The 15,385-nt window shown below is 39.9% G+C and overlaps 1 protein-coding gene across 4 annotated transcripts in view; it reads right to left on the bottom strand.

The window, feature by feature from the left end:
- Positions 1–12,657: 12,657 nt before the first annotated feature.
- Positions 12,658–15,385, bottom strand: part of LOC139388068 (signal peptide peptidase-like 3) — a 43,531-nt gene continuing 40,803 nt past the window's right edge. For all 4 annotated transcript variants that reach the window (XM_071134588.1, XM_071134590.1, XM_071134587.1 and 1 more), the window contains exon 11: positions 12,658–15,226. In XM_071134588.1, the coding sequence (XP_070990689.1) occupies positions 15,155–15,226 (72 nt within the window). In that variant the 3' untranslated portion in view covers positions 12,658–15,154. The remainder of the gene's footprint in view (positions 15,227–15,385) is intronic.

Raw genomic sequence — 15,385 nt, 5'->3', positions numbered from 1 at the left:
GTTGGCTACTCTTCATACCCTACTTTGTATTAGAAGCCTACACTAGCCTATGGGGGTTATGTAATTAGGTGATCATCCTAAAGTTTAATAAATAAAAGAATGAGTCCAAAACATTTATCCGTTCTATAACGGTGAAACAAAATTACAGCGTAATTTCAACAATAATTTGAACGTAACAAACAAGGCTCTTGAGGCGTACTGACGCCCTCTGCCCATTGGATGGCAGCAAATCGCTGTTCTCTGCCAAACACTTGCAATCCACTGTATGCAAACCTATGAGCGGGACGTCATTTTTATAATTCAGACTGGGCACACACTGGTTGAATCAAAGTTATTTCCACCTAATTTCAATGAAATTACGTTGAACCACCGTGGAATAGACGTTGAATTGACGTCTGTGCTCAGTGGGCTGTAAGCGCACTAGGCTCAATGTGTTTCTTCCACATTCAAAGTCAATTACATGGATTAAAAAGCGTTTACCCTCTAAAGCACTGGCCCATTGAAATGTGAAGTGAATAATACAATTGAATAAATCAAATAACAAGAATATTGAATGTTCAAATAGGCATACCGCTTCATATTGAGGTGCAAGCGTGTGCTGCTGGCTCATTGCACGTTTTTTTTACTTGCCTCTCGCCAAATCGTAAAAAATCCGACATCCGATTACTGCATTTCCTGTCACAATAATTTTCTTAAGGATTTGCTTTTGGTAATACAGATTCATAGGCAGCAATTTAAGCACGTTACCTATACGTGTTTATTGGCCTGTGACATTTGTATTGCCTAGTAATTATTCTTTACGTTTTCAGCAGATTTAAGTTATTAATTTAACCAACCTTCAAATGATTAAACACATTTAGCCCTAGTTATAAGGTATTGAATACATGGCACACATGTAGTAACCGAGGCCTAACTGGTATTTACTGGTTGAAAACAAATGGCTTACTCTTCTGATAGCTTTTTAACAGCAAAGATGGGTGGTGTTCGGGAACACGGGCGCATAACGTGTGTCCTCGTTGTCTCCTCATTATTCCCGGGTTCTTTCTATAGAATAACCAATCACTAGTTAGCCTTGACTATAGCTACACAATATTTAATTGCATATACATTCCTTTTCAAGAAAAAAAACTGTCAATGTGGCCTTTACAAGTAGACCTTAAAATGAATTGTGAATGATTATTTAACTTTACACGAAGAACAATTTCAATGATTCGTCAAATTATTCAGATTCAATGTAATAACTCCCCATATCCTAAATGATGACTTAAAGGAAAGGAATTCGGAGATCTAAAGAAAGGTTCAAGCACTATGACAACAGTTCATATTAATCTAATGATTCAATTGTTGCAGTTTTATTTTTTGAATCAAATAAACATAGGCAATCCCATGCTAACAGAGCAGACCAACACAAAACTCTGATTAAAACATTTTATTTACTACACATGCACTCACTCAAAAGCATCACTTTTAACATTCTGAGACATAACATAACTTGTTTTTAATGAATCATTTGGAGTACATTGTGTCTCACACAGCCTTGTGAGTCCTCTGTATGACTAGCTAATTAACTAATTAATTTATCCTCTGCAGTTAAAGGGGTATAGTAGGGGTTGCCTGCCCCACACAAGTGGTGCTCCCAAGCACTAACCTGTTGGATTCAGTGCAGGACGCTCAGTGTTCTACCCAGTCAGGTATGACTGCAGACGCACCACCATCCTGCATTCCAGGATTTCCCAGAAAGCATTGCAAGCAAGCCTCAACAGGTCACATTCTTCACTCTGGGGGAATTTCGCACAGTCAAGTGGCTGAGATAGATCTGCTCCACCTCACTAATACTGTCTGACTTCAATTCAATGTGAAATCAAATCAATGATCAACTAATATCTTGTCCCTCCCTCAAGCTAACAGTCACTTTTCCATTGACAAAGCCTGGGAAAGTAGCTGCAGAAACATCAAATAGGATCAGTGACAGAAAAGGCATAAACCAAAGGTATTAATGAGGTTTTCTTTTTTTAAATAGAAAGATAGAAATAACAGTGGGCAGACATTACACTGATCAAGGTGCTTACTCTTGAGATATTCTCCAACACTAAAACTTTTTCTCTGTACCATTAAGAAATGGTTGACTCTTCCACTGAAAGTGAATTGCATTTGGCAGTTGACTGTCAGCTTAAACATACATTTGATTTAGTTATGAGCAAAAAAAATACTTGAGTTTATGATTTTGAAGCATAACAATTTGCTGATGACACTCACAACCAACTTTCCTAGCAGTCTGATCCTTTTGAAGGTCTCTCAGATGAGCCCCCCCCCCCCACCCCCCACCCACACACAGGAGCGCTCCCTGAGCCCCCATCCCAGCTCACCCCATCCCCCACCACCAGCATACACTGAACAGGACCTGCCTCCCTGCATTCCTCCAGAACACTCCCCTCCCCCACCGACCTGCCTGCCACCACAAAGGATGCTCAAACACACACACACATCAATTCTCCCCTATTTAACATTTTCTCATTTACTTTGGGGGAACTTACATGTGGGCACACAACAACATACTTTTACTAAGTCACTGTATACTACTTTCAAAACCAGCTTTAAGACACAAAAAGTAAAGCCTTCAAGAGATATTTTAGAAAACAAATAATTTAAATACGAAGTAAATACACCAAATGTATTTTGTCTTGCCTTTAACTACATTGAAATATTATCAGTCAGTATTTTGTAAGTCATTTATTTCCTAATGTATACAGCTATGCTGTACATAGATGTTTTATTTGCCACTATAACTACGTGGAAAATATATTTTTGTCCACACACTTAAATTAGGATACTTGAGTGAGGTAAATAATACTTTTTACTGTGCTATACAGGCTACTTTTAGTTGATCCTGTTCTCAGTAAAGCACACTGTGGCCACATGTCTATAGTTCACAAGAGGTGACTACTATTGATTTATGAATGACTTCTGAAACACCGACATAGAAATCAATAAAACTATTCCAGTCTCTCCCACCATCCCCTTACCACCAATTCAGAGAGGGCTGAGGCCAAATGCTATGACAATACTATTGCACTGCTAGAATGAATGATACAGTAGTGCAACATTGTCAAAGCAGCTGACCTCAGCATGTCAGCACGTGGACAGCCATTCTCAGTTGCCAATAGAAGAGAACCAGCTAAAGCTGAACCACTTTTACATAAGCAGCAATGTGTAGCTTACATTTCCATTAATAGATTGGATATTACTTGGGTGGTCGATAACCATAAATTATAATCTACATTCAAATCTAACTGTTTTTCAGATACCTGGACACACCAACGGTCAAATGATGATGCCTGTAAAATACTGTCTAATTGACTTGTATCATGTGGGCACAATAATATAAATCAAAAGCTAAATGAACTGACTAAAAATCGTCTGACAGTGGTTCAACTTCAGAAACATCACAATCTTTGTAAAGAAGTTATTAAGGAGCCTTGTATTTAGTGTTCCTGTAGCTTCACACACAGCCACATGTGTAGGCCCCTCATATGTATTGCCTGTCAACTCAGAGGGGTTAAGACAGAGGGAGGTGTAGGGCTCCGTTTCATCAGCCAATGCCCTTTTAATATTGCACTGCTCATCTCAATACCCAGTAGTACAATAGAAAAGGGGCAATGGACGACAACATGGACACCATCAGCCTCATCTGAAGCTAGCAGCGCTTCTTACTCCAATCCTGTTCCTCCATGACACTGTCAAACAAGCACTGGCTGATCAACTCTGACCTGTAAATCACTGACCCAATTTAAAAACAAGAATAGGCTACTACTCTATACCTTCATGTTGATTTGTAACTTCACAGAATATACAATGTTAAGAGAGACTCATTATAGTTAACACCAAGTAGTCCAGGAAATGCAGCAATTTGAAAAAGGAAAATAATCAAAGTTATCAATAAGTATAGTTTCTGGAGACAACTCAGAATTGAACATGCACTTTTGCTGACAAATATTATCAAGTTGACTACCTGCCCTCTCTCGCAAACCATTTTTAAAGGAAGCTATTTTTACCAGAACTAGATAAGTTGAAAGCAGCATTATCACATACAGATAAAGTATCTTAATTTAATCACCCCTTTGCAGGAGAACTTTCCTGCAATGCAGGAAATGTACAAATTGTCGTCAATTTGAAGTTTAAAAAGGCTTCTGAAGTTTTTAATTTACATTTTTATATTTTAGACTTGATTTTCCCTTACGAAAAATGTATCAACCCCTACAAAAATGTCCATTAATTACAATCCACATAATAATTCACATTTCCTGTTGCTGCAGGATTCTTTTCTTGCTGTAGAAAACTGGCTCAAATTAAGATCCTACATATGTAGGCTTAACATTGGAACTATTTTAATTAATTTCCCTTTAGTACAAAATATGAAAACATTTTTCGATCATCTAATTATTCTATATAGGTTGCATTGTGACTATATCATTTTAAGAGGCAACATGAAAAAGGGAAGTTTTTCTTCACACTCAACAGAGAAGAATGGTCTTCCAAGAATAATGAATAGTTGTAATGAAATGTATTCTAATTCTGAGAACAGGGGGACATGTTGCTACTGTGCAACATTTTCATTTGACTTTGTACTTATAAATTAATCTGGCACATGTATTTGTTCACTTTTGTGTTTAGACTTAACTCAACAACCAGCCCTTTATTATGCCTATATTTTGTATTACATGTGCAACAAAATTGAAATCAGAGGTAGGCAATTTAAAAGTTAATTAAACATGTACAAAATATTAAAGAATATAATTGGTCGGCAATTCAGGCGAAAACATTTGAACATTGCATTTCGCTCAACTCATCAAACTCATCTACAGCAGCTTGTGAATAGCCTACCTTAGGCCCTATAATATAATACACGTGTTATTACATTCTAACAAGGCAAATGAAAACTATGGAAAGTGGCTAAATGAATAGCCTTTAACCGAGCCTACGTTTGTTGCACCCCAGTTGTCCCCATGCATTACAATGACATAATTCATATATTTCACATAGGCCTAATACCAACAGAAAGAGCACAAACTTGTCAACGAACCTTTTTGTTTTTCTAGAGCTTTCAACTTCTATATCAATATGATAATTATCAGTAGCAGCAGGAATTGACACAATCTGCAAACCAATAGTGACAGCTCTCTCACTACCACGCAGACGACTTGTTACATTGTAGCCTGCATTGACTAAGCACAATCCATGATAGTGAATGTCCCTCGCAATTCTTATATCCATAAAATAATAATTGATACATCGATTTAGGACTAAACATGCATTTTTCCTGGTTAATCCAGCATTACGGAATCACAAACTGGTGGAATCTTGTAGAGGGAGCCCTTCCTTGCCCAGTCTTTAAAGCAAGGTCCTGATGCGCAAGAAAATTATAAGTCTTTCTTGATTTTCTCTTCCCTTAATTATATAAAAAAAACATTTCGATCACTCCCATCTCCACCCTTCCCAACTTCCCAGTTTCGCCCTGAGCTCCCGCCATTTCCACCCAATGCTACTCACACAGAGGACCCCCCAAATTCATGAATGGTAGGCTACCTAGCCAAGGGAGGGACAATCAATCCGTTAGGCAAAAAAGGAAAAGAAGGAAAAGTTAACCAAAAAATATAGGGACAAACCCCACTATTAGCCACACCTATGTGTCCGCTACATTTGCAATTCTCCCCGTAATTTCCAAACGCCTTAGTATAAACTAATTTCTCTCGCGCTTGTAGATAAAATAGCAAATCTTTCATGCACAACCGCACGACCTCCCAGATCCAGACTCCATTTTTGACTACTTGACATTCAGAGCCTGCCGGAGCAAATTCCTCGTTTGCATGCCTTCTACTGATTGGCTTCTTCTTGCGCTAGTCTTTGCCATATGATAAGCCATTGGTTTAGTTTCGGGGTGTTCAACGTTTTTATCGGTTCCTGGATTGGTCACATACAAGGAGCGCCACAGCCTGTACGGAAGTCATGATTAAGTATCTTCCATTCACAAATTTCTCATCACCATTACTTTTCAGTATGCGGTTACTCTATCCACCTTTTCGAGCGTAAAAGTCGCGCACGCTTTTAAAAGGGATTACAACAGGAATGGACAATGCATCGCCTAATGATTATAATTATGCTTGTAGATGTTATTACTACAATTTGAACATCACCTCTAAGACTAGCTTTAGGACATAAATTAACCTCAACCACACTCAATATGTGAATAAACTAGCCTAGCCAATAAACAGTTATTTGTGATTAAATAAATAACCTCATATTTAAATGTTATGATTTATTTTTGTCAGAGATATAGCTAGCTGTAGATATGTGGATATACACTGCAAGTTGTGCCCATCTAATTGCATACATTTAGCTAATGATACTTGACTCCTACACACTTTTGCACACCCAGCCGTGCCACTCAAATAAGCACATTATACATTTGGCAAGTCTTAAAACACCCAAAAGAGTATGGCTAATTTGAACTCAAAATTGTGACTGTTTTCTCCAATAGTGATGACTGTTGAATTGCTATAGGTTTTGGGGGGCTCTGGGGCTGATTTATAACTGTGGAGTGGACCAGTGGGGGCGGTTCCACTAGGCACTGGAACCCTTGCAAAGTTTTGATTGACGCCTGGAGGAGGGTAGCGGGCTGTGAAATCGGGCATTCCTGACCAGGGGAGCTGAAATAATGGTATTGTCCAGTGGGAGAGGGCGCACTTTTCACCCTCCACCCCACCCAACTCTGAAGGGATCTGATTGTGCAGCCAATCAGCAATTAAAATCAAATAAATGAAGGCGGTGCATGATGAATTCAGAGGGATACAGAGGTTTAGAGGAGGCCAGGGATGCTCTCCGTCTGTTGGTTTACACGCTGCCATTAAACACCACAGAAGAGGAGTTATTTGTCTCAATGTCTCTCTTTCTCACTCATCTCGCTCTATAAAGCAACAGGCTACTGAAAGTCTCCTCCACCACTCCTTAGTTCAACAGAAATAGTCAGATCAAAATGTGTTCTCTATGCAAAGAGGAACACATAAAATAGTCATGAACATTGATTAATTCTCCCAATATAGACTTTGAAGAGTTTGTAAAAGATGCCACTCAAAAACATTTTGTTGATAGCAAGTCTCTGTTGCCCTCCAGAACTCATTCCTCCCACTTTGACCCTGTCCTAAAAGCACTGCTGGTTGACTTAACTTCACCCAACTTTGAACCTAAATCCAATGACATGGTAACATTAGAAAAATGAGGTTGATCTGAAGTCTGTGCCCGGTGGGTGGCTTGGTGTGGGATGTAGCTAGTGTCAGTATCAGTAATGTAGACCAAAGAGCTCATTACAAATGAGCACTACCATCAGTTTGGTTCAAGGTTGAAAACAGACACAGAACCTGAATAGAAAAACATCTTCCTTTTTATAGTTGAAGCAATTCTACACTGATACATCAGATCAGTCTATAAAAGAGAATAGAGGTGAAGCTAAAGGAATTGAAAGGTGTTGAAGTATTTGACAAGATACTGAAAGTAACTGAGTAACTGTTTATTAGCCTCACTGATGAACTTTATTGCTGGTCCGAGAGAGACATGCCATGGACGGCAAATAAGACGTATTGATGGGAAAACATTTGTGGAATTGCATTTATGGACTCCTAAGGGGAACCATAAACCCTTCTTTGGGAGGGAAAAGAGCAGGACAGAGAAGGAGATTAGTATTGAGGGTAAAATGTATCCCAGTTTTAGAATAGAGAAACTTTCATGTATCATCCTAATAGTATCCAGAATATCCACTGCATACATTCTAAGAAGGATTTATACAATAAAGAATAAGCATCTGTTCTATCCTCTGTTAAATTGTACCAAGGAGTTAGACTAGACGACAACCACCTCTTTAGGCAAGAAGGTTTGTCCAATGAGGGTCTGGCAGTATCTAATCCCTACACTTTAACTATCAACTCAGGAACAGACTCAACAGTGTCTCAGCTTCAACAGAAGTCTTGTACATAGAATATATTACTTGCATTGAAATTGGTTTAATGACTTCAATATAAACTTTTAAGCATTGAAAACACACGTTTGAGTGTTTCTTGTCATCAAATCTCAACGTAAGCCATTTTTTTAAATAAACATTCAAAAAGTTGATTTACTATATCATTTATGTTAGCCTAAATATAATAATTACCATGTGATATCAACATTGTTTATCAAAATGGCTGAATCTGGAGTTTGTGGCACTAACAAAACAAGATTAGAGCGCTAATGTAGTATAATAAAACCAATTAATAATAATTAGGTGGGTGCTTATTTATCCTATTTCACACATGTACAACTGTGTATTATATGCATGTGTGAATTGGAAATGTTTTTTGTTTTTTTTTGCATTTCCCAACACCCTTGGAAAGTGGAGTCACGGCCAGGGTCTTGTTCATTTGGATTATTATTTAAACTATCCTTATCAGTGTTATTGTCCTTATCATTACGTTCCAAATACTTAAGGAATCAAAAATATATTTGTATAATTAACTGACTTAAAATTAAATTAACTTATTTGTGGCAGAATACCACTGATATAATAATGTATTTGTATATTCTTGTACAGGTTTTCAAGCAAGATATGTTCTGTTCTTCCTGTGCAAAGTGGTAACTTTAAAATAAGTTTGTAAGATTCATTCTCTGCTCTTTGCTATTACATCTTTAGCTCTTCAACAAAACTGCATTTGTTATAAATGTATACTGATTTCGTTCATGTGATCCAGAATGAAACGTTTAATTTTAACTCCTTGATGTGATGAGAACATCTTTAGTAAGATGCTTTGAGTACTTTCATTGAAAACCACAATATGCCTCTTTTGATGTAATGTTGAACTCAAAACAAACTTCAAGAGAGAACGAACTCACTTTGTTTTTTTGGAAGGGCAATTGTATTTGATTGAAAAGGAATATCCTTCCCAAAATAATAAATATTAAATATTTTAAGATAACGAAATAAGTGTTTTCTAACATGTCACAGGGTTTCTGAGGTGTATTTCCTTACAACTAAAACTAAATAATTACCCAAGTGTTTTAATTTTCAAAAGGCAGATCTAGAATAAAACTGGTAATTGATCATTTCTATTTTCAATATTTGGCCAATTTACTGTTCCAACAGATGTTGAAAAACATATTCAAGGTTTAATGTAGACTGTATGGCAAATATTTGCCAAGTGTCTGTCTTAAATGGTTGGTGACATCATGGATAGAAATTCCCTGCTATTTGTGCATTACAAATAGAAGGAATTGGGAATAAAATCACCTACCCAGTTTTAGTTGTCTTATATCTGTACAGTTCGATACATTGAAATGATATCTTGATGAACTTGATGGTAATGGATTTATTAGAAAAAAGACATCCAAGCCAATAATTTACAGCATGTCTGGAGAGTGCGAATCCTGAAACATGTTGTGCAATAATCAGCCAGTCCCGTTTCCATGCTTTGATTCTAAACTGTGAGGTCTCATGGGGGCTGAGAGGATCCTTTTAAACATGAGTTATTGTTCCCTATTTTTTTTTTCAAACTCCCTTCCTCAGAAAATGTACCTCCCTTCTCCCTCTGCCCTTTAACCTCTCCCAACCCCCATCTACCGTCTCTCTTCAGATTCCCTCTCATCAGGAGAAAGGCAAACAACTGTGATGGATAGTCATTGATAATTTCCCACCAAAAAAGGTTAATGGATTCATGTGTGTGGGGGTGGGGTGTTCCCCATCTTTTCTCACACAGAGCGTAGACCCCACCTCTAGTACTTCGAGTAGACATTCCAGCTGTGTGGGTGGCACTGCCTTTTACAGCATCTCCAACCACTATATAGAGAGGTTCTGAAGCTCAGCAACACAGAAAACACCTACCTCTGTTTCACCAGGCGCTTGGGAGTGTTGATTTGTAACGTAGTTATGGTTGAACAGTGAAGTTGGGCGGGAAGCGTTTGGGCAGTGTTAATGTTCAAAAGTTCATAAAACTGACTAATTGACCAAAGGATAGTAGATCATTTGTCAACAGGAGTAACGAGCAATGCGAGTGATTACTTATTGTTTAGTCAATCCCGTTGTATTTGTATCAAAGCAGAAGATGGACATTATACAAGTCATTTTAATCAATAGATTGTTAATTTAATTTATTTTACTGTAATGGTTTGAACAATAAAGAAATGTTTTGTAACATACACCAGATAGGTGCAGTGAAATGTGTTTTACAGAGTCAGCCATAGTAGTACCTTGCCTTGCCTTACCTTGCTCAAGTGCACATAATTTTGCTCGGGTTTGCAAACCAGCGACCTTTCGGTTACTGGCCCAACGCTCTAACCGCTAGGCTACCTGCCACCCCAAATAGAACAGCTCCAAGTTTAAAATCCCTCTACCCTGTTGCCAAAAAAAAAAAAAAAACACAATCACCAATGGATTGTTGAAGTCTTGTAAGAATGGTATTTTACAAATAAGTAAAAAACAGCCAACACACCCTATAGCTCTTTGGTGTACACCAAGACTGTTTTCCTTCCGCTGGGTAACCGTTTGGAGCAGAGTCCAAAGGATGAAAACTCAACCCCATTAACTGAACTTCAGAGGAATTCTTCACTTTAGATGGGGAATGCACTTAGGGTCAGAGGGCAAAGGGCCAGAAGGGAATCCACCCACGCCCAGGCAGGCTAACCTGATTTAAACAAGCCTGGAATGCCAGGCGTGGAGGGGACGTGAAGAAACCTCTGCCATTTGCATGGGTCACGACCAGCACATGCAAGCACACTTTTATAGTAGGCTATACCAGAGTTGCGTACTAACAACCATTGTTGTAGGTTTACTCTTGTATCGGAGTTTGCAAAAGTTATGGTAAAGGCAGACAAGACTAAAATGTTATTACTGAACAATAAACATGTCATTGAGTATAATGTTCATCATTCTGTTTTTGACCATGAGTGATGTCATTGTCAAAACATGTCTTCTTGGTAAATTGAAAATAAGGATTTAGCTGAGAACCTTACTCAAGAGTAAATCAGTTCTCAATCTCAGTGGTTGGCTTGTTCTTGGCCTGCACTTGTACCGGTCTTATGTGAAAGGGACCTCTTCACACAGAACCCTACATTTCAATGGTGGGTTGACTTCTTATTTTAGGACACCCAGCTTGGCGAACTGTGTTCCAGATGCCCCGCTACAATCCCCATGGCCCCGGTGGAATCCTGCCACCTCAGGGCCCTGTAACTGGGGAGAAACCATTGGATGCTCTGGCCAATACGTGACGAGGGGCGGACCCTGAAAATTCAACAGCCCGTCTGTCTCTCTTTCTGCCTTGACCTCACTGACCCTTCCCCACCCCCAATGTCCTGGAAGCCCTCTCCCTCCCTGCCCCCTACCACCACATCTCACTCTTTCAATATGGTCTCTCTCCCACCAGTAGCCTACTCCCTCTACCTCTGTCAAATGGTACAGAATTCTTCACCAAATTCACTAGGTGTGATAGCCTTTGTAGTAACTCTGTCAGAAGTGGGCAGATTGGCTGTGGTTTCAGTAACAAATATTTAGCTTTACATTTCAGCCAGGGGACTGTAATGATAGACGTGTCTTCGGTTAATTCAACCTCAATGTGCACACTGCCCACCACAATCATATTCAGATCTTGGCCAAATTCATTTACAAACAGATTTTCTATAGACAAATTGCAACTTTCCCATTTAGGTAGACAAGTGTAACCGGAACAGTGGTGACTCAGCGGTTTTGCCACCCATCGCAACTCTGGTCCAGTGGCCTTTCACTCTGTGCTCTATAAATCCCTTACTCAGCATCTTTGGTGCGACTAGGCAGCCATTTTCCCACAGAAGCTTAAGGCTCCTCCATGCTAGAGCTTCCATCAATCCTTTGACATGCAACAGATTCTCTGGTGGACCTAGACTAGAGAATGAAAGAGCGGAAAAGCATCTTTAGAAAATAGAATGATACTCACCAATTCTGTCAGATGATCCTTCAGGGGTAATTTTTTAAAATAAACATACTGTACCTTACAGCTTCTTAAAAGGGAAAGCCTTTCAGATCATGGGACACATACAAATCACCTGGTACAACCCAGAACACCCATTTCACCAGACAAGTTCTGCAGTGTTCAAAGTGAAAATATCAGAAAACCTTTTTGGGAGGGGGGGGGGGGGGGTTAGAAATGAAAGGGCCACCATCTCAAACTAATGCGCTTTTGTGGGAGCCCAAGCAAATTCTGTGAAGCATATACATCATTTGTTGTAATTCACATGCTGTGTGTATGAGGGAGCTATTCATATCGGGCTTGCGCATGTCTAGATTTTCATTTTTCACTATGCCACAGGTATCTGACTTGGACTGTGTCGCTGTCCAGTGGTACATCTTGGAATTACAGCATATCTTTAACATAAGGGCATTTGCTCATATTTTCTCATGAGAACACATTTCAACATCTATTCCTCATACAAAAACATATTAATATAAACCACCAGTAACATCACAGCGTATGACTGAATAATCAAACATGATCCCCTTTGCCCAATACAGGAGCTAGTGTGGAAGAAAGTAATCTATCAAAAGCTCTCCAACTTTCTCCCCCTAAAGTTAACAGATAAATAAAATAAGAGATGGACACAGGAGCCGTATAGTTAGAATTATGTTTTATTTACAGCAGAATCCTGACTGAATGGAGGGAAAGGGGGGAGAGGAACAGGGAGCAGAGAGGGGGTTAAAGGAGACAAAATGTTTTAGATTCAGCTCATTAGGATTCATGTTTCACTAAACAGCTCTTAAATTTATTCAACTTTTTTTTTTTTTAAATGATAGAATCCATTTCAGCTATAAAGCCCTCTGCTGCAAGGGAGGAAAGAAAAGTATAAGATGGAAAACCTAAAGCTACAGCACTAAGAAAAAAAAAAACTCAAACAAGGAGATAAATAGAAAGCCATCTTCCATAAAAAATGAAAACATCTATTTTTTTTCTTCTTCAATTATTCATCACTATGATCATCATCAGTTTTCTTTGCCAAGTCCATAAAGAGGCAGAGGGGACAGGAATGGGGTTGTGGTTACATGTCCATTTATGTTCAGGCTGTCCGACAGTGGTCTGTCCCATAGCCAGACAATGTCCAGGTAATGATCAGCTAGAGTGAAATCGGGGCTAAGTGTAAAGTAAAAAAAAAAATAATAATGTTTATCAGCCAGGTGGCCTGTTTAGTCAGAACTGTTCAGTCAGAACTGTTCAGTCCTCCCGACTCCCTGGCCTTTGTCCATGTAACTTTCCTCTCTGCAGCCTTGCTGGCAAGGCTTAGTGCATTGGTTGGGGCCAGCAGTCTGTTGTTGCAGTCTGAGGAATGACACACACTGTACACTTGACATGCAAGGCCAGAGAACAAACATAAAAAACAGGTAAAAAAGAAAACTCAAGACAGGAAGCCAGTAAACTGCATTTTCCATTCAAGTCTCTCTCTTCGTCCGACTGTCTCGCTTTCACAAACACTTTCACACACACACTGTAATTCCAGTATTGTTTAAGCTATGATCTAACTCAGGATTTCCAAAGTTTGTCCTGGGGCCCCTCTGGGTGCACATTTTGTTTTTTGCCCTAGCACTAGAGCTGATTCTAATAACCAACTCATCATCAAGCTTTGATGATTTAAAATCAGCTGTGTTGTGCTAGGGGAACAAAATCAAAACATGCACCTGTGGGGTTTGGGGGGGGGGGCTGATCTAACTGACAAACACCACAAAACTGTGAGAGGAATGACAATCCAAAAACCGTTGGGATACCCAACCTTTGACAGTAAAAACCTAGCTATGGGTTAGTTTTAACCTCAGGGTCCATTGATTACAATCCTTTATTAAGATAAATCCCTCAGAAGGGCATAGAGATTTCCTCCCTCAAGGTCCATTACAGACTTTATAGAGGTTATTCTAAACGACCAGGCACACACACACACACACACCTCCAGGTACAGCCAACGGCAAGTGGAGGGTTAACTTGGTTTTTCCCAATGTCCATTCTGTCACTTGTTGGAGGAAATTTGTTCACAAGTAAACCACTCCTAGCCTTACAGAACCGAGCTGTGGTCCAAGTCAGACCTGCCCATGTCCCATCAACCCCCAAATGTCACTCCACAAGTTCTCATTGTCAAGGTCTTTTATACCTGTCCTGGATCCAAAACATAATTCAATTGTTCATAATAATGAAATAACACAGTCTCACATACTATGCGCTCTCGCTCACACACACACACAGTCACACAACATGATACCCAAATACTTGTGTACACATATATATACAAAGAGAGATGCTTCCCCCCGCAATAGTAGGGACACATTCACAATTTATAATGCATCATTTCTGTATATGCCAAGAATAAAATCTTTTCTAAATAAAATACCTGTATCTGGGATGGGGCAGCGAATGACGGAAGGTGGGAGTTTGTTAGAGAGGGGGAGGATGTTGAGGATAAAGAGGAGAGGTGTTCAGGGGACAGAGGGGGTATGGAGGACAGAGAAACAGATGGAGGGAGCGACTGATGAACCGTTGCTGTTCCTTCTCTCTCTCTCCGATAGGCTGCTGGTCCTGTGCACGGATGTCATTTTCCTGCCTAGTGGCAGCAGCAGTTCTGCCTACTCTCCTATCCTCCTCCGCAGTTCATTCCAAATCATTCCAGAATAATAACAATAATTGTAATGAAGATGCTAAAAAAAGCCTCAGTCACATCCCACACCCAGTAGTCCATATAGGGGGACGCCTGACCTTGGAGTCCAGCAGAGTCGGGGAGATACACAGATGAGAGGGGCGGTAGTAAAACAGAAAGACCAAGAGCAAAAGGAGAGAGGGAGAGGCCTGACAAAATGAAATGAGCCATGGCAAGGGAGGTGGATGAGGGAAGGAAAAGTAGGAAAGAGAGAGAGGAAAACAGGAAGCAATGAGGAGTTGTGTCTGGCAATGAGGTCCATACACTGGTGTCCATATGTGAGGTCTGCTGCTCAGAGGATGGGTGGAAAGAATGAACTAGTGATGAGGACGAGGCCTCTCTTCAGTGTGCGCTCTCCCTTTCACTCCCTTTCTCTCAGGGCAGGGGGTAGGTGTCCCTGGTCCTGCCCACGCTGGCTGTGTGTTCCCAGGGTGCATCATACCTCCAGGAAGCGGGAGCTGCTGGCCTTCGTGTGGAAAGGCTCTGACCACATACGCCGCAGGTCTCCCTGTAGGACACACCACAGGGTTAGCTTCCCTGTTAGTACTGGTCTCTCATTTAGTATCACACCACTCCTATCCTCACCCACAGATATTACCTAGAGGCCCACTAACAGTGGTGCGTCAAACGTGTTAGACCCACTGGCATGGAGGATTCCTTACCACAT

Source organism: Oncorhynchus clarkii, chromosome 29 (genome assembly GCF_045791955.1).
Source record: "Oncorhynchus clarkii lewisi isolate Uvic-CL-2024 chromosome 29, UVic_Ocla_1.0, whole genome shotgun sequence".
NCBI lineage: Eukaryota > Metazoa > Chordata > Actinopteri > Salmoniformes > Salmonidae > Oncorhynchus > Oncorhynchus clarkii.
Note: the sequence above shows the minus strand (reverse complement) of the source record. Positions and strands in the feature narration are given on the sequence as shown.